Here is a 27434-nt window from a genome sequence, read left to right as displayed (position 1 = left end):
CCACCCTCTGAGCATATATATTAAGCATATATGTATATTATTATTAATATTTTATATATAGCCATCCTCTGAGGCAGTATTGCCGAAGCCGGGACTCGAACCCTGACCCTGCTGCGCCGCAGTCCAACGCTGAAACCACTACTCCACGCGGCGCCCTCGGACTCTGAGTGCGGCCCCTCCCCTCCTTCCTTGGCTGGAATCCGGCGCCGCCGATTGGCCGCGCTCTGCCCCCCTCCTTCCCGCGCGAGGGGGCGGGGCTCTGGGCCGCCGGCCGGACCAATCCCGGCATCCCTTGCGCCGCCTTACCTGCCAGGCTCAGCCGCGACGCCTTCAGAGGATGCTGAGAGAGTCCCGGGGAAGGAGCTCCCGCGGAGATGCTGGGCTTGTTGGCGCCGGTGGCTGCGCTGTTCGTCTGCGTCCCTCTGCTGGTGTTTGTGGTGGCGCCTCGCGTCAGGTTTGCGAAGGGGCGGGGAGCTTGGTGGGAGGAGACTGAGAAATAGCCCGGTTTCAGAGCGCTTTAATAGCCACGGCTCCTCCAGGCTGTGGAATTCTGGGAATGGCCGTTGGCTGTGGCACCAGAGGGAACGATGATGTGAATATAATAGCCTCAGCCTCAGAGGATGGCAGTGGGTATGTTGATATCATCATCTCCTGCATCTGGAAGGTGCATCTACACTGAGGAAGAAGCAGCACGGTTTCCACAGCTCCCAGGAGTCCACAGCATGGAGCGGCAGCAGTTAAAAGCGGTCTCAAACCGCGTTGTTTTCACAGTGTAGACAGACCCCCGCTGAGAGAAGGAAGTTGGAAGCATAAACTCTCCTCAGATGGCTGTGTCTTGGGACTGGTGTTGGATGTTGCTCAGCTTCAAAGAAAATACAGTGAAATCAAAGTAAATGGCTAGTTTCCATAATAGGAGGAGGGGTTTCATTAACAACCGTCTGTAGCAGCCCATTTCTATACATAATTATATGTGTGTGTGTGTATATAATTATTTTAATATACAACTTATACTGTGCCCTTTAAGAGGTTTTGGACTACAGCTCCCAGAAGCCTCAGCCATGTTGACCCATAGCCTGGGATTCTGGGAGCTGAAGTCCAAAACCCATTGAAGAGCACAACTGCACTGAACCATTAACATCATTCACTCCTAAGGAACAATCCCCATAACTTTCATGTCATCGCTCTTCTTCGCATCCGTTTCTCTCCATCACATCCAGAGCCACTCATCTTTGTTCTTCGTCCTTATTATGGCACACGACCTCTCTTCCTAATACTCTATTGCACTATGTAATCCTGATCATTTTTTCCCTCCATAGCTTAAAACAATTTTAACGCTCTGCTTGAACTTTGAAGCAAGGCCTCTGTGGAGCAACCTGGTTTAATTCCCAGAACCATTTATCAGATGAAGGTGGCCCTTGAACCTCTTAGAAGAAGAGCTCTTCTGAAATTTCAGGGCAGCGAAAGCAGTCTCAAACTGGATTATTTCCGCAGTGTGCTTTGGACCCTAGTTAGGATCAGTGAATTGGTTTGAGAGTAATGGAGAAATACATTTAATAGAATGACATTTACAAAAGCAATACTATAGCACTCCATGTGCCATCATTTGGTTTGGTATGACCTGCAACATACTGTAGTATTTTACATTTCAATTTCTCCCCCAGCTGCCCCTTGTTAAGGTTTTTTTTATAATTAAGTATTTTTATTTGTTTTATAACAACAATACAAAACGAACAATTAATACGTAACAAATAGTCTTGGAGGACTATACGTAAACTTGCATAATAGCTATCTCCTTACTGTTTCTTGGCTTGAAATTGTTTAACCTTGAAGTTATCTGAACTATAGTTATATTCGAATCATGAACTAAATTAAGCAAGGATTTATGTGGCAGTATGTTTATTAAAATACCCGATAGTGAATAAATAAACAAGCATACCTGTGTGTATGATTTCTTAAGTGGTTTATAGCATTCCCCATTTAGATGAAGTGTGTTTAGTTCTAGTTATTACTTCATCAACATTCTCCTTCAGTTACTTTATGAGTAGATATCCTTATTTTGAAGAAAAACATATTTATTTACTTAGCCATTTTTATTAAGATTTCTTCCTCAGTTGACATACATGGCTCCCCCGTCTTTCTCTGGATCTCCCAAGTCCCACTCCATTCTAGATTTGAATCTGGACTTAGCATTTTTAGAAAGTGAATGAATAAGAATCCATTTCAGACACCGATAACCTCAAAAGCCCCTTGGAAACCATTTGAGAAAGTGATTTGAGTCTTTCAGTCTAAACATAATTTCCCAGCTTTGAGGGAATAACTAAAAACAACAAATGGCTTTGGTAAATTCAAGACAACTGGATTGGTTAATGATTTTGTTTCTAAAAAAGGCTCTTTAGCACACTCTTTCATTGCATTAATTAATAAACTGAATAAATAATTCTGTAGAAATGTTTATGTTGAAATTCAAACTAAATACATTCACTTTAATTAAACAAATACATATTTATTAATATAGCCTGTTTATTGGTAAATTTCCAACTTAATTCATAACTTTTAATTAATTAATTCCTATTACTGATTGCAATAGCATAAACTGAAACAGATTATATTTCAATGCACAGGATGTAATTGCACTACTAATGTTATGTTCAGACTATCTTAATTGGTTTTGCTTTCTCTGTCTTGTGCCAATGACTAATACTGCATCTGTATTTCTGTAAATCATGGGAGACTATTCTAGCCTCAAGATAATAGCTGCGAAGGCAAAATGTTATTTAAAAAGCTATTTAAATACATTATTTAAATGAATTATTAATTCACTTCTGTCAGTCATCTGTGTCAATGTAATGAGGTTGCTTAACCTTTACTCTTGTGTAGTAAGATGAAAGTCCCTCTTTCATTTGGCACAATTTCCCAACAATAGAAGTCCAGGTACATATATGAACCTCCTGGACAGGTTGGTAATATGTGTCCTTCCCACTCAGTTTGCTTTCTCCATGGAGTTGCAATATGCTTGTATATGTCCTAGAGATGTAGGACTGCTTTACAGGAATCCTACACTGGTAAACCTGCCTCTGGATAGTCTGTTGCTCTCTTATGTGTTTTGTTCGCTGTCTGCAAAATGGGATTTGAAAAACTGAAGCCTGTGCAATTTGTTGAGACAATTTTGTGTAATTCTCCAAATGATCCATATAGCTGCCTCGTAATGTGTTCCAAGCCCCTTTCCTTTACAATATTCCACTTAGCTAGTACTATATGAAGGAGGCAAGGGTGCCCTTTCACACGCCATTGTTGTAGTGTTATGGTTCCACATTAGCTGCAGAGAATTTGGAGGCATCATCTTGCAAGCTTTTTTGTTGCAAGAGCCAACAACACATAGTACTTAAGAACTTGAAATCACCATTTGCTAACATATCCTATTTTTTCCTTTGATAGGAAGTATGTTGCAGGACGCATGTGCACGTCCACAGCTAAGTTGAATGGAAAGGTTGTAGTAATCACAGGAGCCAACACAGGCATCGGGAAGGAAACTGCCAAAGACCTTGCAGGAAGAGGCAAGTTCTTCATCCTCATTCATCAGAGGTTACTTCCTGTAACAAGTGTTCCCTAAGACATACAGAAGAAAATGTAAATAAAGCCATTGCCTTCACTGCAGCTCTAACTTTTCCAAACGAACATTTTTTGCAATTTTGTCCATTAATGTAATCAAGTAATGTAATATGAACAGATATCATTTATCCTCTTTGTCATTGTTGTTTGTTTTTTTAAACTAGTATTTTAAGCAGATGCCTGCCTTTTGTGGTAACTCTCTTTCTAGCTCTGTACAAGGGCTCAGAATACACCACCCATCTTTGTGTAAAGCATACGTGGGTAAGGCGTTACTGTGGGTCCACATGTGGCCTCCCACAAGGTTTTAGTAAATCATTTCCTGGCCAAAAATAACAGATCATAGAATCGGAAGAGACCACAAGGGCCATCCAGTCCAACCCATGCCATGCAGGAAATCTCAGTGAAAGCATCTCTGACAGCTGGCCATCCAGCCTCTGTTTAAAGACCTCCAAAGAAGAAGACTCAGTCACCCTCCGAGGGAGTGTGTCCCACTGTCCAACAGCCCTCACTGTCAGGAAGTTCCTCCTAATGTTGAGGTGGATTCTCTTTTCCTGTAGCTTGCATCCATTGCTCCAGGTCTTGTTCTCTGGAGCAGCAGAAGAAAAGCTTGCTCCCTCCTCAATATGACAACCCTTCAAATATTTAAACAGGGCTATCATATCACCTCTTAACCTTCTTTTCTCCAGGCTAAACATACCCAGCTCCCTAAGTCGTTCCTTGTAGGACATGATTTCCAGACCTTTCACAATTTTAGTCGCCCTCCTTTGGACACACTCCAGTTTCTCAATGTACTTTTTGAATTGTGGTGCCCAGAACTGGACACAATATTCCAGGTGGGGCCTGACCAAAGCGGAATATAGTGGCACTATGACTTCTCTTGATCTAGACACTATACTTTTATTGATGCAGCCTAAAATTGCATTGGCCTTTTTGGCTGCCGCATCACACTGTTGACTCATGTTCAATTTGTGGTCTACATGGACTCCTAGATCCCTTTCACATGTAGTCTCATTCAGCCAGGTGTCCCCCATCCTATATCTCTGCATTTCATTTTTCCGCCCTAAGTGCAGTACCTGCACTCGTTGAATTTCATTTTGTTAGCTTTGGCCCAGCTTTCTAGTCTATCCAGGTTGTTTTTTTTTATCCTGTCCTCTGGAGTTTTAATCCTCACTGTCCAGAAGGGGCTAGTCATGTCATTGTTCAGCACCCTCCTCTCCAGTGCTTCAGAACTCCTGTAGTTGATACAGCTGCCTGGCTTCTAAGGTGGGTTGTGGGGAAAATATTTTTGGTCAGTGCAATTATGCCACAGCCATAAATATGAATGGCAGTATTTACAATGTCATATGTCTGGCTTATGGTAAATACTGAACAGCATCCCAGCCAAGGTTTTTAAGGAATGAACTTCTGAAGATGCTGCATTGTTTTGATATAAACTGTTTTTTAAATCCTTTTAACTGTTGGTTTTAAACTGATTTAATATTGTGCCTACATTAATTCCATTTTAATGTTGATTGCTGTATATTTTCTGCTGTATTGTACTTTTTAAACATTGTAATCTGCCTTGAGTCCAAATTTTAGAGAAAAGGTGGGTTATAAGTGATGATATGATGATGAAGTTGAAGAAGATAGTCTCTCTTAAAAGCTTTCAGGAGTGGCAGCTCACCCCCTAAAATGTCCTGAGTCCCCTACGTTTGATATTAAAAGAACACCTATGTTTTAAGAAATCTGAAGTGGTCTTCTGGTCACTATTGGTTCCCCCCCCCCCCCCCCAATTTTTGGGAGAGTTTCAGGGTTGTCCCAGGGCAGAAAGTTGGTTCCCATCCTTGCTGCAATTGCTCACCTCAGACTGGAGATTCTAGCAGTCTGTGCCCAGGGCATTTTTCTGTTTCACTGTTTCTTTGTGCTTGAAAAGGGAGCTTTTGGCCTGCTTTCTACTTGCTCAGCAATTGTCAACTGGCACAATGGAACAATGGTGTTTCATTCAGACCTTGGAAAAATTCCTCTGTTGGACAGCTCCCAGAATTCTACAGCCATCATGGCCACCTGACTTCATGCAAATAATTGGATTCTGGCTTAATTCATTATGGCAAAAAGGACCAAGTTACTGTCCTATGAAATACACCTTGGCTTGCCTGCCTGCCTTCTGTGGCCTCCTCCAGCCTGCTTCCATGGTTGTGGCTGGCCTTCTACAAAGAGTCAAAATGTTATACAGTCAGCCCTTCTTATACACGGATTTTTTATACACGGATTTAAGCATCCAAAAAAATATAAATGTTGCATATCAAACCTTGATTTTCCATTTTTTTATAAGGGACACCATTTTGCTATGTCATTATATGTAATGGGACTTGAGCATAAATGGATTTTGTTATCCATGGGGGGGATCTTGGAACCAAACCACAGAGTATGATAACAACAAATGCATTCTTAGTGTATGATAACAACAGATGTTTTCTCACAGTCATGTGAGGTATGAGCATGTTCAGTGGCCCTGGAACGAGGAAAACAAAACTTAGGAAAGGATATAAATTGAGTACTCCAGAGGATGTCATGGCTAATTATCTCAAACTCTAAACAGGAGAACTTAGTCCTCCAACATTTTGTTAGTTTTCACTTGCCAATATTTCATAAAAGTATGTTACAGTATAAAGGAAAAGTAGAGGGTGCATAGTCCTCTAAGTATTGTTGGAGTGCAACTTCCATCAACTTTCCCCATCATAGCCAGTGGTAAAGGACAGCAAGAGCTTATCATTTGGAGCGCCATATACAGTGCGCCCTTGGCTTATGCAGGGGATCCATTCCGGACCCCTCCTCATAAGATGAATGGTGTGTAATCTCAAGTCCTATTTGATTGAATGGGGCTCATGCTCATGGTGCAGGATGGTGCGTGCACCATTCATTCTGTTGTGCAGCTTCTGCGTAAGCTGGAAGCTGCGTACGGGGTGCCCACCTATAGCACGGGTGCACTGTATTCCGTATCCTTAGTTTAAAGTTAAGTCATTTACTATGAGCTCTCTAGAGTGGCCATGTGTCCATGTCTACAAAGAACCACACTTTTTGAAGGCCTGCCAACAGACAATTAAAGGTATCCTCTGTTTGAAGCGTTTTTCATTCAAAGCCTGGTTTTTAAATAAAGATCTATAAATGGGGGTGAGGACCCTGAAGTTGATCATCCAAAATTAGCACCTGGACAGCAAACTCAACAGACACACACATTGCCCTGTGATAGCTTTCCCCCTCTTGGGAGAGATTATTTTAACCTAATTTAAACTAAGAATCTCTTTGGTTTTTGCATTCGTACGTGTAAAATAACATCAACTTTTAGGCAAGTTTATTTCCTCTGTCTCTCTCTCTCTCTCTCTCTCTCTCTCTATATATATATATATATATATATGAGAGGCTACTCTGAGTCACTTAGTTGGTATCATACACACTCATCTGTGTTATTAATCTCCCCACTCCCCCACCCACCCACATTTTCTTGTTGCAGGTGCTAGAGTTATCCTTGCTTGTAGGGATATGGTAAAAGCAGAAGCAGCAGTTTCTGAAATCCAGGCCAAGACAGGGAATCAGCAAGTTGTTGCAAAGAAATTAGACTTGGCAGACACCAAATCCATACGAGAATTTGCTGAAAATTTCCTGAAAGGTATGTCAGAGATGCCTGTTTTGTCTTGATCCTTTGGATGTCTGTTTCAGGCTGATGTGTTGACTGAAGATATATCTAAACACATAATCATGATATGATTAAACGTAGAGGCCATTGTTTGCTTGAATTTTTATTATTAGAGATGGAAAAAATGATCAGTTTTGGAGTAGGATAGATTCTGTGGTCACACTCCTGATGTCTTGTAGAAGAGGGTTAGAGGGATTTAAAAAATGGTCAGTTCTGGAGTGGAAATTGTGTCAGAAAAAATAATCTAACAGTCTCCAAACGTGTATTAGACCCAGTTTGTTTATGTTAACTAATAGTAGAGAGGGAAGTGTAATGTTTTTATGCTTTTGATAAGAGATATCTAAAGAATGATTTAAAATATCATTTGGGTCTTTTAATGATTACTTCCAGTGCTATATCAGTCAGTGTTTGAATAAAAATGTCCATAAATTTAGATAGCGTTGAATTGAGTGTGTAAAAAGTGTCCATGGTAATTGGACAATTCGTTAGTGTTCCTTGGAGTAATACAACTTTACCCTTTACATCTTTCTTTATATTTCATAACTGAAATTGAAATGTATTTTTAAGTATTATAGCAACTCCCTTTGCTTTACTCAAACTGCTACAAAGTGCTCTGAGACATTAAGAACACTGGTTTTAAACCTCAATTGTAGGTTTCCTGTAGAAATAAAATATTGAGACAAAGCTGTTAACAGGCTTCAAAATTGTAGTGCTTTTTAGAGCTGAATCTAGCCTTCTGACATTATACAGAAATATTCCAATCTTACTCATTAGCGTTTTGTTTTTCTTTTCTGTCCTAACATCAGTTTCACACAAACCAATCTCTGAGTATATGTTGTTCAGCCAGGTAATCATAAATTTCAGGAGATCTCTTTGTTCAGTCATCTGTGGGGGACACCCCTCCCCCCCAAATAGATATTTAAATGCTCCTTCCTGTTTTTGAAGTCATCAGTCTTGCTTTAGAGGAGGTCATATTCTGCCTCTTAATCATTGCAGCCTGTCTTCAAGTGAGGTGTTCTGCTGTAGGGCTTCATTGGCTGTGTCTCCAGTGTCATGGATATGTCTCGTGAGGGCTAAAAGTTTAGCATCTATAAGCTCCAAAGCTGAGGACAAGTCATTTTGTGGATCCTTAACTAAATTCTCCTGGCATTTTCCCAGTAGCTCCAGGAAAGATAAATCAGTAATTGATTGAGGACCATTTCCCCCTCCTCCTTGCACTATGTAGGATGTTTGCTATGTTGGAGTCAATGGTGTTGTCCTTATCAACTGGTAATATTCAGTCTTTTGCTACAGAGTAGAAGTCCGCGATCTAGTCACCTGCTGACCCTTTTGTCCCATACATCAGGGTCTCATCTTTATACGTCTCTTTTTGTGGTTCTTCTACTCCAGTTTGAAGAAAATTACGAGGCTTTATCTTTCTCTATATGTCTCCCATGTTGGATAATTGGCCCCAAGGATAAAACATTTTTAAAAATGAATTCAGCAAAACTTAGTCTGGTAATATACCAAAAAAAGAACATTCAGATCAAAACCACTTTGAATCATTTGTCAGTTGATATGAGACTTTAACTGTCAAGTTAATTTAGAAGAAAACCTTATATTTAAAAGTCTGAAGGGACCTGTTTGCTTTTTCATTTTTTTTTTATCCACAATGGTCTTGGCTGGTTTTTTACTAGCTTTCTAATCAAGAGTCTTATAATAGCTGAGGTCCTCTTGAAAACTGAAACAGGAACTCAACTGAAATGGTAATATCCATGTAGCTGTAATGATTTTGAAAGTATCTGTAATGAAGGAACTATATTCTTCTAGGCTTTGATTATCAAACCATGCTTGGAATGTATATTAACAGTGCATTTCTATTAAAGACAATTTAAGAGAAAATACTTCTGAATATTAGAAGGAGTCGGTACATATTTTTTTAAAAATTTAACTTCAAGTTATATAGGCTTATGTGCATATATATATATATATATATATATATATATATATAGTATGCATTGCCTTTTTCTGAGACTAAGACCGAATAATCCTGGGAGGTTCTGTTGGAATCTGGTTCCCTTTAGCTTTGGCAATCATGGGAGATAATGGAAATAGGAGTTCATCAGATGTGGGTGGCCACAGGTTCTAAAGCTCTGGCTAAGAGAAGGGAAAGGTCAAATGGACAGTTGCAAGGCAGAGCCTGTTGTGTGAGTACTAGGATTTTCTTTTAGGCGTCATCTTTTATAATGTGCCCTTTTTTTCTTGTAGAAGAGAAGGAGCTTCACATACTCATTAATAATGCTGGGGTTATGCTGTGCCCCTATTCCAAGACAGTAGATGGCTTTGAAATGCACCTGGGAGTCAATCACCTTGGTAAGGTTCTGAGAAATGGATTAGGTGATTGGCTATGTCCTCTCACCGGAAAAGATTTTTTTCTATTAAAATGTATTAATCTGGGATGCTTTTCTCCTCTCCTAATGGTACAGAAAGACAATGAGAAGTTGCTGTGCAAATTATTACACCAGGGATAATCATGTGGATGAATTGTTTAACATAGAGATGCTCAATCTGCTTGGCCCACAAGCTCCTCTTCAAACTGTCCAGTCCAGCTAATACACAAACTTAATGGCTTGGCTTTGACATACATTACTACATAACCTTAGCCAGATAATTAGTGATGCTGATTATTAGGATAAGAATATTAGATTGTGGATGGGGGTGGGATTAAATCCTATGTCTTGCTCCTGATTGTACACACAGAATTATTTATTTGTTCATTTATATCCTGCCTTTATCCAAATAATGGGACTCAAGGCAGCTAGCAACATATTTAAAGGAAATTAAAAACCATAAAATCATTTTAAAACAATGCAAATTAAAAGCTATACAAAATACATTAACAAAAACATAAACATAAGGATTATTTAAAAAGTAATTAAACAATTTATAAAGTTAAAATGTTGAACATTAAAAACAATTTAATTTTTTTTTTAAAAGACTACATCTGGTTATCCACAGGTACTGGTTTCCCTTTTGTGAATTTGATTATTTACAAATTTGTTGTTGCTGCTTAACTAGCTGGAACTCCTCGCCCTCTCCTCTTGCTCCTCCACGCTGTCTCCAGTCCTGCAAACAGCACCAGCCCATCAATCCCTTTCTCAATTTGCCACCACAGTACCTCATCCAGATTTTAAACTCTTTCCTAGTGGGCTTCCTAGCCCATCAACCTGCTAGAAAGGGGTTTAAAATCTGGATGAGGCATGGTGGCAAGCTGGGAAAGTGAGTGATGGGCTGGAGGTGTGGGAAAGACGAAGATTGAGAGGAAGAGTTATGGAGTGAGACACTGATGGACTAGGAAGGGATTTAAAACCTGTGGTGCTGGCAAGGTGGGAAAGTTTGATGGTCAGACAGTGCTTATAGCATTCATGTTTTTGGGGGGTGGGGGTGGAGTATGATATTTGTGGTTTTTCTGCTTTTCTGGGATCTTCTGCCTTCAGTCTCCAGAATGTGGAGGGTACACTGTATATACAAACCTTAAAAATACCACTGCACAGCATTAAATCTCAACCCTAGTCAGTTTCTAAAAACTTGATGGTATAAAAATGTTTTGATTTGTTGATGGAAGTATAGTTAGGATGGGAGCATCCTGCCCTCTCTAGGGAGTGAGTCAGCAGCCACTGGGAAGACCCTTTCCCTTGTTCCCACCAAACAAGCCTAAGCCTAAAATGGGTGGTGAGACAGAGAGAACAGACTCTCTGGGTGATCTTAGTGCTCTAATGGGTTCATAAAGGGAAATACAGTCCTTCAAATAGCCTGCACTCAAGCCATATAGGGTTTTATTAGTCAAAACCAACATGTTGAATTAATGCAATCTGTTTTCTGATTTGGGTACATGACATGTCCACAGCCTTGGTTGTTGGACCATGCTAGGAACCAGAGCTGGAAAAAGCTAGATTCTTTTGGGCTAAAGTGTCCAGTAATCATGTTGGTTGTTGGATCCTGGGACTTGCAGTTTGGAATAGTAATGTTTCAGAGCTCTACTACTACTACTACTAATAATAATAATAATAATAACAACAACAACAACAACAATATAATTATTTATATTTCGCTTTTCTCAGAGGAATAAAATTGAATTACAACAGTGTAAGAATAAAACATTGTACAGTTAAAAATTACAGTTAAAAAGAACAATCCCATATCCCATCCGCCTCCCCAAGCATAAAAAAACCCATTAATCAAAACCTTAAAAAAAATTAAAACAACAAGAAAGAGTAAAACATTCCAATGTGAATTTACTAAAATTGTGGGTAGATTTGGGTGAAAAGGTGTCTTCATCTGGGGGGGACAGGATGGGGCCGATGATATCAGTAAGGGGAGGCTAGTCTAGCAAGGCTAATCTGGAAATGCCTGCCTGAAGAGATCTGTCTTAATAGCCTTTTTAAAGGTTTCCAGGGTGGTAATATGACGGATTTTGTCTGGCAAAGCCTAGGAGCCACAGATGAGAAGGTCCTCTGGGTCACCGCAGACAATCTAGTCTTCTTAGGTTGTAGCAGGTTCTTTCCAGAGTACATGAATGTGCAGGGTGGATTATGTGGAAGAAAGCACTCCCACAAGTAGTCTGGACCCAAGCCATGTAGGGCTTTAAAGGTTATAACCAACACCTTGTACCTTGCCCGGAAGGTACTATCAGTGATACACTGAATACCTTCTCAAGTTCCCATTTTTACACCCATTTAGAGATAGACCTGAGAGAACCTACTTCTGCTTGCACATACATGCCATTTAGATGGATTTGGGGAGCAAGAATTTCAGCAGCTCACTACTTTGTAGTCATGGAGGAATTGTGAACAACACAAGAGCAGCATATCAACTGTCTGTTTAAAAACCCAAAGATTAATAAAACATTACCATCCACTCATGACACAAAATTGTCAGTATATTTTTGCCCCAGGCTGTGTAAAATGTAAGGTGCATGCAGTGGGTTAAAGAGGAAATGGTGACTCAGAGGAAGCTGATGCAACATGAGCATGGAGATATGTCATAGGAGTTCCAAACAGCACTGTCACTGTGGCTACATGACAGGAAGGTGATGAAACACTATCAGGGTTGGATCAGAATCCTAGCTATGTTTGTGTTTATCGGCAATTGCTGGTTCTCCCCCCGCCCAAAGTGAATGTGAATTTTCATGGGGAGGCCTCAGGCTTCAGGTGGGTGGTGGCAAACTTGTGAATAATGAATTCGGTGGATGCTAAATTGGTGAATGTGGAGGGCTGATTGTATACCTTACGCTTCCTCTATAGCCCAAGACAGATCTTCAACAACATGGTTAATAACATCTTTCAGATAGCCTCAGTTTTTTGCTAGTACGATGTACTCTTGTGTTTGAGAAGCAGACCTACAGGGAAGAAAGTTTTGCTGTATCCATATTAGATTTACAACTAGAAGTCAATCATTTTCTCCTTTGTAGGGCACTTCCTTTTAACATTCCTGCTGATTGAGCGTCTGAAGCAATCTGCACCAGCTCGAATAGTCAACGTGTCTTCTGTGGCTCATCATGGAGGAAGGATTCGCTTCCATGACCTCCAAGGCGAGAAGTGCTATAACCGGGGCCTAGCCTACTGCCACAGCAAACTGGCAGGTATCCTTTTCACCCGGGAGCTGGCCAGAAGACTGCAAGGTGAGTTGGAAGCCTGGAGTGGTTTTGCTTTATGATGGATAGTAAACAGTAGCCTTACATTGGCCTTGTTCCCACTGTGGTTTAAACCAGATTGCGATTCCAAATGATCCGGTTTAAACCACCATGGTTCCCACTTAATTCAAATAGCTGAAGCGATTCAGAAAGGGGGGGGGGTCATGGTTTTTACCCATTTTTACCCACAGATGCTGGTAAAATGGAATGTTTTGGGAGCTGAATTGATTTATTTGGAAATAAATTGATCCAGCCCAAGTGGGAACCGGGCAGATTCGAATCAAATTTGAATTCACTCTGATTCCCACTGTCAGCAGCTTCCCCAGCCTCCTGGCCATACATGCCTGCTCCGTCCTCCCAGGCTCCCTCTCTCCTTCCACCCCGGCATGCCTCACTCTTCCTGGCCTGCCTCTCTCCTTCCGCCTTGGCCTCTCATCCACTCACGGTATAGCCAGGAGGATGGAAGGAGGCATGGCAGGGAAGCCGTGGCTGTGTTTGCTGAACCGGTTTCAGGAATCGGTGCAGGAATTAAATCAAGAGCTAAGTGGGAATTCAGCCATTGTGGGAAATAGAGGGCTGGGGAGAAATGGCTGTAGGGGTCTTAAAATGTAACATCTTTTCTCCAGCTTTCACTGTTCTTCAACAAAACTCGATTAAGGCCTAAGTTGCCAAGTTGAATGCAGGACATGACTTCTGTTGATTTAATATTTAGCAGATCCTTGATCAGAAATGCTTACCATAAAGTTCTGTACCGCACCTCTCCTCCCTCACCACCTCAACTCACCTTTTAGCTAACGAAGCCTCACCGACATAGCCATTTACTGTCTGGTGAGAAGTGGTGTGAGGTATGCCCCATTCCATTACCATTGCACATCAATGACATTATCTTCTGGGACCTCCTGAGGACAACTATTATTATACATCGTATTACAGGAATTGAAAGGACACTTAGCCACTCCCTCTGCTTTTCCATTGGTTAGTAAATAGTCATGTTGGGGGAGATGATGAAGGAGAGGTGCCATAGTTCCTCCTCATAGCAATAGTGTTTACATTTCTATACTACTTATCAGTGGACTCAGTACTCTCTAAGATGTTTATAATCTGTAAGCCAATTTTCCCCAACAAGCTGGGTGCTCATATTGATGTACAAAAGGTTGTAAGGCTTGGAGTCAACCTTAGAGCCCTGGGATCGAACTCACAACATTGTGGCTACAGTACCTGGAACTTTAAGTCTTCCTGATCAGATCAGCTAAAATTAAAGTAACAGGAACCCTGGCCTGCATTCATCCTGGCAACCCTAATAACTATTTTAGCAACATTATCAATATCAAGCAGAATACCAAGCAAAGATAAGTGGGGTACTGAAGCAATTAGTTAAAACAACAATATTGTAAAGCTGCAGTTCTGTGCACATTTATAGAGAAGACAATCTTTTAAAATATATATTGAGGCTAAACATGGATAGAATTGGGCTGTAGAACAAATGACTACACACTCATCAAGGAGAGATGTAGTAGTGATGGGTGACTTCAACTATCCTGATATTTGCTGGAATTCAAACTCAGCCAAATCCTCCAGGTCTAGCAAATTCCTCACTTGCCTCAAAGACAGTTTCATTGTCCAAAAGGTGGAAGAGGCAACAAGGGGGTCAGCTATTTTGGATCTGATCCTAACCAACAAGGATGACTTGGCTAATGGGGTGCAAGTGGTGGGATCCCTAGGTGGAAGTGACCATGTTCTCCTGGAGTTTGTTATACAGTGGAAAGGAGAAGCCAGGCATAGTGAGACACGCATTCTAGACTTTAGGAGAGTGGATTTCAGTAAACTTAGAGAGGTATTGAGGGTGATCCCGTGGTCAGAAATACTAAAAGAGAAGGGATTTCAGGACAGATGGGAGTTTCTCAAAAGGGAGATACTGAAGGCACAATTTAAAACAGTTCCAGTGAGAAAGAAAAATGGGAGGTGTCTCAAGAAACCAGGATGGATGACTAAGGAACTTTCAACTGAGCTAAGTTTTAAACGGAACATGTATAAGAAATGGAAAAAGGGGGAAATCACCAAAAAGGAATTCAAACAAATAGCAGGCATGTGTAGGGGTAAAGTCAGAAAAGCTAAAGCGCAAAATGAACTCAGGCTTGCTAGAGAGGTTAAAAACAATAAAATTACTCAACACCTTCTTTGCCTCAGTCTTCTCACAAAAGGCAAAGGGTGCTCAACCTGAGGATAATGGAGCAGAGAACAGAATAGGGGAATTTCAGTACAGAATAAGTAAAGAGATAGTACAAGAATACCTTGTCAATCTAAATAAATTTAAGTCTCCAGGACCAGATGAACTACATCCAAGGGTATTAAAAGAACTGGCAAATATAATATTGGAGCCATTGGCAATAATCTTTGAGAACTGGAGAACAGGAGAAGTCCCAGCAGACTGGAGGAGGGCAAACATTGTTCCCATCTTCAAAAAGGGGAAAAAAAAGAGGATCCCAACAATTATCGTCCAGTTAGTCTGACATCAATACCAGGAAAGATTCTGGAGCAGATCATTAAACAGAGAGCCTGTGAACATTTAGAAGGCAGTTCCATAATCACAAAAAGTCAACACGGGTTTCAGAGAAAGAAGTCATGCCAGACAAATCTTATCTCTTTCTTTGATAAAACTACCAGCTTGGTAGATGAAGGGAATGCTGTGGATATAATATATCTTGATTTCAGTAAGGCCTTTAGCAGGGTTCCCCATGATATTCTTGCAAACAAGCTTGTAAAATGTGGATTAGACAAGGTAACTGTTACATGGATTTGTAATTGGTTGACCAGCCAAACCCAAAGGGTGCTCAACAATGGCTCCTTTTCATCTTGGAGAGAAGTGACCAGTGGGTTCCCACAGGGCTCTGTCCTGGGACCAGTGTTATTCAACATCTTTATCAATGACTTGAATGACAGAATTGGGGGTATACTTATCAAATTTGCAGATGACACCAAATTAGGAGGAATATCTAATACTCCAGAAGACAGGATCAAAATTCAAAATGACCTGAATAGACTAGAAAGCTGGGCCAAAGCTAAGAAAATGAAATTCACCATGGAGAAATGTAAGGTACTGCATTTAGGGTGGAAAATAAAATGCACAGATTTAGGATGGGGGACACCTGGCTAAATGAGACTACATGTGAAAGGGATCTTGGAGTCCAGGTAGACCACAAGTTGAACGTGAGTGAACAGTGCGATGCGGCAGCTAAAAAGAACAAGAACAATGCAATTTTAGGCTGTATCAATAAAAGTATAGTCTCTAGATCAAGAGAAGTCATAGTGCCACTGTACTCCTGGAATATTGTGTCCAGTTCTGGGCACACTTCAAAAAGTACATTGAGAAACTGGAGTGTGTCCAAAGGAGGGTGACTAAAATGGTGAAGGGTCTGGAAACCATGTCCTACAAGGAACGACTTAGGGAGCTGGGGATGTTTAGCCTGGAGAAAAGAAGGTTAAGAGGTGATATGATAGCTCTGTTTAAATATTTGAAGTGATGTCATATTCAGGAGGGAGCAAGCTTGTTTTCTGCTGCTCCAGAGAACAGGACCCGGAACAATGGATGCAAGTCGGAGGAAAAGAGATTCCACCTCAACATTAGGAGGAACTTCCTGACAGTAAGGGCTTTTGACAGTGGAACACACTCCCTCGGAGTGTGGTGGAGTCTCCTTTGGAGGCCTTTAAGCAGAGCCTGGATTGCCATCTGTCGGGTATACGTTGATTGAGATTTCCTGCATGGCAGGGGGTTGGACTGTATGGCCCTTGTGGTCTCTTCCAACTCTACAATTCTATGATTCTATGTACTTTGGAATACATGGAAAGTTATTTTTTCAGTAAACAGTCTTTTAGGAGAAGTTCTACTCACCAAATAATCTTCCAAATGAATGTCCTTCACTTTGTGTTTTTGTAGCAAGTAACTACAGCCCAATGATAATCAACCATATTCATATAAGTACAATCAAATGCATGGTTTAATATGGGTCCAAACTCTCTTAGTTGGACATGTGAAACGTCAAAGGACCAATTATATACTTTTAGGGACTGCTATAATTCAGATAAAATCCTCTTTGCTTTCACCAGACTGATGTTCACAGTTGCAGTATGTTTAATGCTTGCACATGTTTCCTTTCCCATAGGTACTAGAGTCACAGTCAATGCTTTGCATCCAGGCACAGTTGATTCCGAACTGTTCCGTCATTCCACTATAATGAATTTTTTGTGGAAGATGTTCCCTTTCCTTTTGAAGACATCTCAAGAAGGAGCCCAGACTAGTATATACTGTGCAGTGGCAGAGGAGCTGGAGTCAGTGAGTGGGGAATATTTCAGGTAAGTCGACGTTGGAAGACTAGTATTGGAGTCAAGGGGTAACACAAGGATTTAGCTCAGTAATCAGGGGAGAGGTGAGAACCTCTCAAGTGCTACTGTCTCAACAGACACCTGATAAGCACTTTGAGAGAGCATCTGAACAAGATAAAGAATTACTTTACAATTTTTTTTTGGATCAGTGTCATGTTAAAGTTGGATTCCTCCTGTGTTACAGGGAGAATAATAAAAACAACTTATTATGGGTTGGCTAGATAGATGAATATGGGTTCTTGATCACTTCCTACTGTAACAGCTGTAACTGCATTTCTGTAGTTCTGAGAAACATGTCCAACAATGGGCTGGTAATTGTTGGCAGCATCGGTTTTGACAACAGCAATTGCCTCTTTAGAAGGTTAGCAATCTAGGCAGGCAGGATTTAGCAATCTGAATCCTGCCTGCCTAAATTGGTGACAAGATCAAAGCCAACAGTGACAATGTGTTTTGAACTCTCCATAATCAGTGCTGAAAGTAAAGATCTATATTGGAGAGCCATGGGTGCAGCACTGTTGTCCCTTCAGTTTCCATTCTAGATGGGCATGCTTCTTGCTCTACATTGGCTGAAGAATCCCAGTGGACTATAAAATGTATGTGGCAGCTAAGATATACAAGTGGTGAAGGCTGTCTCCAATATCATTAAGTTCTGGTGGTCCAGAAAGTGTACATTTATAGGAAGAACAAAATCAAACCTATATTTGGAGAAAGGGTAGAATGCTATTAACTTGCATTAGCAAATGAGAGGGCCCAAGAGATAAAGACTTCAGCAGATTTCTACACATCTCTAACTTTTCTCAGCTGGCTGGATGTTGGGGATATAAACCTAATTTTGAATTACGCTAATACTGTCTGAAATTCCTAATGTATACTCTCCCTTTTATATTGCAGTGACTGTAAACCAGCATATGTATCATGTCAAGGGCGCAATGATGAAACAGCAAGGAAACTTTGGGACGTCAGCTGTGAAATGTTAGGCATCCAATGGAATTGAATCGTAGCTGATCTTTATCTATAGTTGTACATTGTGAGAGAGAACAAACATTGAAGTTAAAGGTTGACTATTTTATACTAATTTAATACAAACAGAAATTAGTGTTCAAGAATAGAGTTGTATAAGGGTTTCCACTTACGTTTTGTTCACACAACTGTGCAGAAGGTGCTTGTTTCTAAAATAGTCTCTTTTGCAGTCTTAAGGTGCAAATGTAATAGAAAAAGGCAAGTTATCAGATCTGTGTATCTGGCCTTTCTTTTCTTATGTGGAAGCTTTGTTTAACCAGGGTGGAGGAATTCTTTTCACCACTTTAATTTTCCTGGGGTTTGTATGCTTTTCATAGCCTACTTGTTCTGTGGAGGGGAAACACTTTCCCTGAGGCTTTGTTCAGGTCTGATCAAAGAAGAGCTATAACCTTCTGTCTGTAGAGAGGGGGCATGACCTGCAGAGGCTAGGGAACCAGATGGAGAATGCCTAGGTTATAGCTTGCTGATAGACAGGTTTAACAAATTAGCCATGCTTACAACTGCACAATCCCTACCTCTGTTCTTCTAATAATACTACAGCTGCTGTATAGCATTACTACAAGAACAGAGCTAGGGATTTTTAGATTCACATATTAAACCCATGTGGGCTGTCTCGGTACTGAACACATACACAATTTGGGTGTATGAATTTAAGTAGAGACATCTTTTTTTCTCACATCTAGAATTCTGAGAGTTTCACAGAGTGAGATAGAGGAATATGCTGTAAACAGCCTGGGGAGACTTAGCTTGAAAGACAACTAAGATAGTGATTAAATAGAGTAAGCACTTGTAAATCCTGTATTGAGCATTGCAGGAAATATTTGCTTGTATTATTTTCTTCCAGGGGAAGAAGCCAGCTCTTTGTATCTACTGGAACATTATCAGAACATTATTTGGATGCTTAGACTTACAATAATTTTTTTCCTAGAAATACTACCAGTGGAGTGGAGGAGGGTACCTTCCTGGTAGATCAGCCATTTCAATTACCTTGTGTAATATAAATGTTTTATATCTAACAAACTTTTATCAGGACAGCAGTGTTGCTTTTCTTTCCTATCTCTGCTAAAAATGACATTTGAAAGCTACTGTTTTAAAAGTGTCTTTGTATCCAGTTCTTGATAAGATTTGTAGTATGTAAAGATTGTTCTTTACTGGAATTGTGGACCCTTAATCTCATTTTCTGGACTGGAAGAACAGAGCAGATAAGCTAAAGTATGCTTATGGAATCAGACCAAGTTGTGAGTGCCCAGTTGTATAGAACTTTTACTACTTCATATGTTGCACTTCCTATAACAAAAGGGCTGATAAAGGGCTGATATAAGCAATGGGGACAGTTGTCTTGAAAATGTTTTCTGATGGGCTTGGGTCACGTCTGTCTACAAAGCAGTTCCACTGGTGTATACATGGCCAGGCTCTAAACTTAACATCTATTTTCTTTGCTTGGCAGTTTCTGTACTGGAGTTTCTCAGTACATGTGACTAAATAAAAAAGGACAGCACAACAGTTTTATCTTGCCTTTTAGATGTTACTTTCTGAGTTGTAGAGGTAGCCTGCAAATGATTTAACATATTACTTCAAACATATGTCAGACTTACAGCAAAACTGATAACCAAATGTATTTTATTCCTGTTCATTAGTGGCAGAGGTTCTTTCTCATCTGCAATTTTAACAACATATTCATTTTTTGAGATCATTGGTTGAAATAGTTATGATGCAGGGCAGGTTTTGCTGGTAAGAAAGGGATCCTTAGCAGGAGTTACTAAGGAATTTTGAGTTGCAAACAATGTAAAGTGCATAAAGTACAGTGCAAGGGGGAACACAGATTGATAGTCTATGCTCATTAAACACAGCATGTTCTATTCTTCCCTCTACAAAAATGCCTGAGAGGAGTCTGAAGAGAGAGGGAGAGGTGCAGCAAGAGCAACCTCTCAAGAAAAGTGGTTTAAAATACACAATACTCAGAAATCTAAAATTCTCTTCTCTCCCATTCCAGCGAAGAGCATCTCAAGTACCACACCCAACCAAATTAGATTGGAGTGCAGTGGAACTTTAGTCCTGAAAGACAACGAAAGCAGCTTCTGCAAGCCTTATATTCCTAATGGGATAAACTTCAAAATCTGGGAGGTAGGAGAGTCTGCAAGCTAAATGTAGCCATCCCCAATTACTTAAGCTGCAGGCTATTTCTGAAAACCAGATCCAGTGAGTTAAGTATAACTGATGTTTGTGGCTGTGACAGCACTTATCTGATATGAGGTCAGCCATGAGGATCTTTGTTTCTCTGGAGAATGGGTTCACAATCATTGCAATTTTCAATCCATGTCAGTGGGAAAACAGTATTGCAAATGAGAAACACATAAAGAATTGCTTACACCCAAGAGACAGATAAAATACATCATTCTGTAATTCATTTTGTTGCTGGATAACAAGTCAGGTAACAATCTTATGCATAGAACAAAGGGCAGGTAAGCTTTTTACAGCTCCTAAAAGGAGCACTGCCACAGCCAGAAGTGTCTAGAAATGGCAATTAGCCTATTGAAACATCATGCCCGCCAGTTTTAAAAATTAAACATTTAAGTAGGATTCCTGTCATTTGTGGTTTTCTTCGGGGGGGGGGGGGGGTTGGCTCGGCTCCTGGACATGCCCTTCCCTGACTTTGGGACTGTTCAGTCGCCCTCAACTGATTTGGAGGACATTTTAGTAAACAAACAAACAAAAAAGCCAAAAACGAACTCACTGTCCTCTCATTGGGCAGGCAATGGGATCTCCAATCAATCTGGGAAAGTGGATGATGAAATATGAGTATTAGACTGACCAGAAAGAATCTATGTCAAGTTCTAAATAAACTTGCAGCAGCAAAAACCTATTTTAAACTTAACATGACCTTGTTTTGAGCAAAATAAAAGTGGAGGGATGGGGGGAGCAAGAATATCTGGGGAAGTATGCTGTCTACAGGCTGTGCTTTCTCCACCTGTTTGGACATAGCCATATAATTGGATGGTCAGTTACAAGACCCTTAACATTCTCTTTTCTACTGCTTGATGAGGCTGTGTAGAACATATAACAATAAGCCTTTCAACCAAGTACTTTGTTTAGCATCTACTTTGTCCAGATGTCAAGATGCACACATATATGCTAGTAAGACTGTTTCAGGAACTTCCTTTTGGCTCACTAGTACTTTTTCTAAACATATGAACATGTTTCCTCACTTAAAAATAGATAACTGCATTCCTACTAAAGAAATGCATAAATTGTATTTCTATACAAAAGGAAATCCAGACAACCATATACTGCCGAGTATAAAATTTGTTTTCTAATTCAGAAATAATATCTTTGCTTTATGAGTTTCCGTCTGTTAGAGGAAACCAGCTCCAAATTAGTTGATCTGGGTTTTGAATTACTGCTACAGTGCCTTAGAAATATGTCTTAATGGGAACAAAAATCCTTGGCTAAAGCAAGACTGAAATATTTTTAAAAGATGAAGGTGGTGAAAGACAAGGGAGGAAATGAATAACTAAACACCCTGAGGTAGAGGTAATAGATTGGCACTTTTAGGATCCTTTGATCTTTTCCCTCTCATTGGAGGCTTCCAAGCAGCTCCTTTCCAACTTGCTGCTAAATGCTGTTCTGATAAGAACAACAGTCTTCCCTTTATAGAAACACCAAACTACCCACATCCCAGTAGTCATTTCTTAGAGGTTTGGGTAAGCCAGCTTCTTGGCTTGGTGTGATGCACTGAAAGCCACTGAGTGCAAATGGCCTGCACCACATCTTCTCCGCTATCCTCAGCCAGCTGCCGAACGTGTTGGACCAACTGCACAGCTCTTGTGTTTTCCTGTTTCACTGAGACCAGGTAGGCAGAACGTAGCTTGTGGCATCTCAGGTATGCTTGGATCTGAAACAGCAAAGAAAGAGGCTGGATGCTTCTCAGAGCAAGAGTTCCACTCTTAGGATGGGGTTCTCTCACCTCCCTTCTTGCCTTAAACAGAACTACAACCACCCTGCCATCTGCTCCTGAACATTAAGGAACAGCATGGGATGTGACAGTGCACTGTGTAACCAGAAGTGTGAAAATGGGCCCTGCTGCATAAGTGACGGCGCCTTCCAGCGCATGCAGGTCACCTTTGCATCAGAGCATGCTTCCCAAAACAATACTATACACAGCCCCCTAATTTAGAACAGGTGGTATGGCTGCTTCATTGTTTTGTCTCTGAAATGCACTGAAAAGAACTAATATATATTAAGCTTACGAAAGCTTAGTATAGCTCTTGGTGCTGATCACCATAGATACTTGGTTAAGATCAATTCCGTTCCAGTTTGGAACTTTATGAAGGCATCTCCCTCAAACTGAAGGTCAGAATGAAGTAAACTTAAGTATATTTTTACATCTTTCCTTGTTCCTATTTAACATTTTCCAGTCTCATAAGAAAGAATAAAGCATACTACTATAAGCTCTCCCAGGTTTTACTATCTATGCATGGAGAAAAGTATATGGGGAAAGCAAACATTGCAGCTGTGGTGTGTTTCTGTCTCTGAAGAACAGCTATTTATCTTCACTTGAACTGAAAACTGAAAAATACTACTCACACCATACAAAAGGCACCTTGATTATCACAGATGCCTCCAGTCTTTGTAAAAACATGCATGATAAAACAAAGAACAAGAAAAACAACCTGCTCCAGACTATATGAAACCTCCAGGTTCTCTTACCTATTGCAACACAGTTTTCATTGGTGAGAAAGGTGACTGGGAACTTGCCAACATTTTGAGCAATGCGCCCATAAACCCTTTTACAGTTCTATTTCTGTCTGTCTTTCTAACATCCTCCCTCCCTCCTTTCACAAGATAATATCACAGCAAGCTTCAGCTTAAAAACAGCTTTGCTAAAGAGTTGTTACCAAGCTTATTCTGACACGTGCTGCTGAATCTGAGAAGCACAAAATCCTGGGGGTGGGGTGGGAGGTAATAGTTGAGCACATGCAGAAAATACTGTGGGACATGTAGCATTTATTTATTTCATCAGCGCCTTCTGTTCCACTGCACTCACCTTATTTTCATCACTCTCCATATCCTGGATCAGATTGTCCAATTCCTATATTTCAAAAAGAAAAGCAAACTTGAAAGAGCCATGTCACACTTTTTGAAGTACATTACTGTTAAACCATGCTTGCTTCAATTTCAGTCTGGACACAAATGATACAAAATGTTCTAGGTTAGCAGACTATGCTCTAATAGCACTGCTATTCCACTTTAACTGTTCTGGCTGCCTCCTGTTGCATTCTGGGATTTGCAGAGAGCAAATCTCAGCCAGAGAGCTCTTAGGCCTCACTGAACTACAAGCCTCAGAATGCAACAGGAGGCAGTCAGAACAGTAAAAAGTGGAATTGCAGCACTGTAAGAGGGTAATGTGGGCTGTCAATAAACCAGTTAGTCCATTTTGCATGAATGAAGTTCAGAGACTATAACACAAGCATGTAGATAAGGCAATTTGGGAATGCAGTATAATTGCTCAAAACTTTGTAGGTTGATACCAATTTAGTAGTGTGGGTGGCAACTGTTATGGGATAGAAACATGATAAACTTCTGGAAGACAAGGCAAGGAGTTCCAGCCACCTTAAAAGATACTTCATAAGTATTCCTTGGATGCAGATAATGATCAGAAACATGTATTCCCAAATTAACCATCTCTTACCATACATAGACTGTTTACATAATATTGAGAGAGCCAGCCTGTAGATGTTTGAGTTCTGGATTAGAATTCTGGGAGACCAGGGTTCAAATCTTACCTCAACCATAATAACCCACTGCGGGACCTTGGGCAAGTCATATTCTGTTAGCCTTAGAGGAAGGCAACAGTTAAACCCTCTCTGAACAAACGGTAAACCCCATGATAGGTTCATCTTGGGGTGCCATAAGCCACAGATGACTTGAAGGCACACATCAATATAAGAACCTGATTTATTTCAATGTCTTCTTTGATCGAGAATGGATGCAGTTTTTTTCTATGAGTGTTTATGAATTGTTAGAATTTTATTCAGGTCTATTTCAATGTTTATGTACTCTGTTCACATGTTCTCTGCTTGAGCTGTTAGTGTTTAAATTTTTACACCTGTTTGAAACATTATACAATGGGTCATTGGTATCTGCTGGGGTTTGGTTCCAGGACCCCTGTGGATACCAAAATCCATGGATGCTCAAGTCACACTGTATACAATGGCATAGTAAAATGGTGTCCCTTATATAAAATGGCAAAATTAAGGTTTTCTAAAAATATTTTGATACTGTGGATGCAGAATTCATGGATACAGAGGACCAACTGTATACTGTTTTTGCCATTTGGGGCTGTTTGATTATTTATTTATGGTCATACTGTACCTTCATAATCACTCCTTAATTCTGTAGAAGACAGAATGCTTGTCTGAATTTAAATAGTTTACATCTCTTCCATACTCTCAAGACTTCCTAACCTTCTGAAAAGGCAACCAGGAGATAATGCCCTCACAACTGGGACACTATGGGTGCCCATTTGCAGACCACTTACTCTTTGGCCATGAAATCAACACTAACAAAGTAAGAATAATTCAGTCTGAAAGAGTATTAATTTGTTATTAGCATTCTGACTTGCAGAGAGAAAGCAAATGTGACTGTCTTTTCTTCCCTGAGTAATCTGTAATTACCTCAGCAGGGACAGAATCAAAATCATCTAGGCAGTTTAGGATGACGTTGTCCCCATCATTTTTGTTTGCAGCACCAGATTCCTTGATACATTTGATGAGCTGTCTGATCTCACTGTAGTTCTGCTGTTTCACCAACTGTCTGGCCACTTTATTGTATACAGCAGCAGCCTCCAGCTGGAAGTCCTAGGGCAGAAGAACCAGTATTATTTCAAAATCATGAAATGCCTCCCTACAACATGAATTGCAACTTTACTGAAGGAGAAAAAATATACATTTATGGAAGCTGAGCTGCCATAGAGCAAAAGGTACACAACCTTTTCAACAGTAAGGAGGTTGGGCTCTGAGTCAAGGGCTCTGCACAAATAAACTCTCCCAACATTTCTGTGGACCTTTGTCTACTAAGGTTACTGCAGCCACTCCTATTACCAATAGGAGTAACCCCAGGAACCAAAAGATATCCCCTCCCTGCACCATCCCAGCCGCTAGCTTTCAGGACCACACAGAAAGTTACCAAGGGCTGCATGTGGCTATAGCTTTGTGCATGCTTAACATCTTCCATAAAGAAGCACAGTCCCACAGTAAGAGATCCTGTCATACCAAACACTGATGTCCTTTTGTTTGGCTGAGTAATGGTACAGAATCCGTGTAATGGCTCCTTTCTGTATCTGTCTTATAAAATAAGCCAGACTAGGAAGAGTAGGTAACACTTGGTACATTAGCTAGTTGTCTTTGAGATTGCAAACTTTAAATCACTAAATGAAATATCTAAAATTCATGCAGTTAAATCTGGAAACAACAGTCCCACGCATATCCAACCAGAATTAGCGCACAGCAAATAATCACAGATATTTCATCCCATAGAATGAGCTATTGAATTATCTTGCACAGACCATAGTATTACAATTACAGTAAAATTAATCCTCAAAAAACTTGCTTACTTTTCATATATAGCAAATTCCTACTTTGGCTTTAACAATTAACCTGAACGTAGCAAGCAACCTTACATTGTGAGCTCATGGTCCATGCAGTTTAGTACTACTTGTGCTGACTGGCAGCACCTCTCTAAGAATTCAGACAGGTCTTTCATAGTCCTCTTTGGGAAATGCCAGGGGTCAAACCTCTGATTTTTTCCATGCAAAGTGTGCTTTCTACCACTGAGCAATGACTCTTCTAGCTCATTTTTAAAAGACTAAAACAACACATAAAACACATGAACAGCAACACTATTACCCATGGTGATCATCCATTGCATAGTTATCTCAGGGAACCTTGGCTAGGGAAGCAGCAAATATAAGGTTACATTAATTAGTGGTATTCAGTATACTTCTATCTGAGTGACAGAATATTTGGAAAGGATAGATTTTTTAAAAACTGACTAAAGATGTAACAAGAAAACCTACTTTGGAATAAGCATTTTTAACACTCAGTGGGATTCACTTCAGCGTAAACGTTCAGCCTTAATTTGGCTGAAAAGGTGAGGCTAGCCATAAAACAAATTCTAAAGGTGTAGTAACCTTTGTGCAGCCATCATGAAGTACTGCCTTCAGTAGACCATATACACCAGAACAAACCAAACCAGATATACAAAAACAGTCTTTAGCTAAATAGTAAACAGACTGATATTTTAGATCTGAATTTGCCCCTGATTTTCTTGGGTATCTTCCTCAGTTTATTTTGTTAGCAGCATTGACAGATATCTGTTTACAAATCATTAATCTCTCTGTGGCATCTAGAAAAAGCCTGTTCGGGAATTTAGTACCCCTCAAATGCCATGGTAGATTTTCAATTAAAAAGTAATGCTTTTGCCCTTAAAATACTAACTTCTAAACAAGGGAAGTAGGATAAAAATAAACACACACGATGATGATTAAGTACAGAAGCTTAATTCAAATTTTTATAATACCCAAAATATCCATAATAGTAAGCTGAAAGTATGCAGCGGTTTTCAACTACTTTGTTGAAGTTTGCAAGGGACTGGTGTTAGCTGTAGCAGCTCTTAAGTGCACCATACCTGTAGAACTCTGAATGCAATCCCAAAGCCTTCTTCAATGTTTTTGCCTTCCAGAATGACCTGAGGAAAAATTACTGCAGCATAAAAATGGATGGCAGTGGTAAAGTAGTGTATAGGCAACCCACAATTACTATCTACTGCACAGTGCAAGCAGATTTCTTGCTCCTTCTTTCTAAGTCTAAGAGTATTGTTAGGTTTTGGAATAAAGATCATCAACTGGAAATAGGACCATTTAACCAGTATCTGCCACTTACCTCTGCGGTAATCTAGCACTCCATTTACCATTATCATCTAGCATTCCATGTACCATAGTCTTCTGGAATATACTGAACTTTTCTAGTCTTAAATTTTCACACTAAAAAGTATTTGCAGTTTATATCAGGATTATGCAATGGA

At 40.2% G+C, this 27434-nt stretch overlaps 2 protein-coding genes across 6 annotated transcripts in view; one reads left to right on the top strand and one right to left on the bottom strand.

Annotated features, from left to right (window-relative positions):
- Positions 1–289: 289 nt before the first annotated feature.
- On the top strand, positions 290–20644 carry RDH11 (retinol dehydrogenase 11). 2 transcript variants are annotated; one of them, XM_089521702.1, is made up of 7 exons: positions 290–454; positions 3436–3554; positions 7100–7255; positions 9530–9634; positions 12732–12941; positions 17114–17303; positions 18225–20644. In XM_089521702.1, exons 1-7 carry the CDS (start codon positions 375–377, stop codon positions 18325–18327), a joined length of 963 nt encoding a protein of 320 aa, XP_089377828.1. In that variant the 5' UTR covers positions 290–374; the 3' UTR covers positions 18328–20644. The 2 variants fall into 2 exon arrangements, with proteins under 2 accessions (XP_089377828.1, XP_089377829.1); XM_089521703.1 differs by lacking the exon at positions 290–454 and adding an exon at positions 494–889.
- A 92-nt stretch (positions 20645–20736) lies between these two features.
- ZFYVE26 (zinc finger FYVE-type containing 26) overlaps positions 20737–27434 on the bottom strand; it is a 71184-nt gene continuing 64486 nt past the window's right edge. For all 4 annotated transcript variants that reach the window (XM_089521698.1, XM_089521701.1, XM_089521699.1 and 1 more), the window contains 4 exons: positions 27039–27098; positions 25028–25210; positions 23398–23442; positions 20737–22245 (listed from right to left, as the gene is read on the bottom strand). In XM_089521698.1, coding sequence (XP_089377824.1) covers positions 22036–22245; positions 23398–23442; positions 25028–25210; positions 27039–27098 — 498 coding nt within the window. In that variant the 3' untranslated portion in view covers positions 20737–22035. The remainder of the gene's footprint in view (positions 22246–23397; positions 23443–25027; positions 25211–27038; positions 27099–27434) is intronic.

This window comes from Sceloporus occidentalis, unplaced genomic scaffold (assembly GCF_023333645.1).
Source record: "Sceloporus occidentalis isolate IW3139 unplaced genomic scaffold, rSceOcc1.0.p SCAF_4, whole genome shotgun sequence".
Lineage (NCBI taxonomy): Eukaryota > Metazoa > Chordata > Lepidosauria > Squamata > Phrynosomatidae > Sceloporus > Sceloporus occidentalis.
Note: the sequence above shows the minus strand (reverse complement) of the source record. Positions and strands in the feature narration are given on the sequence as shown.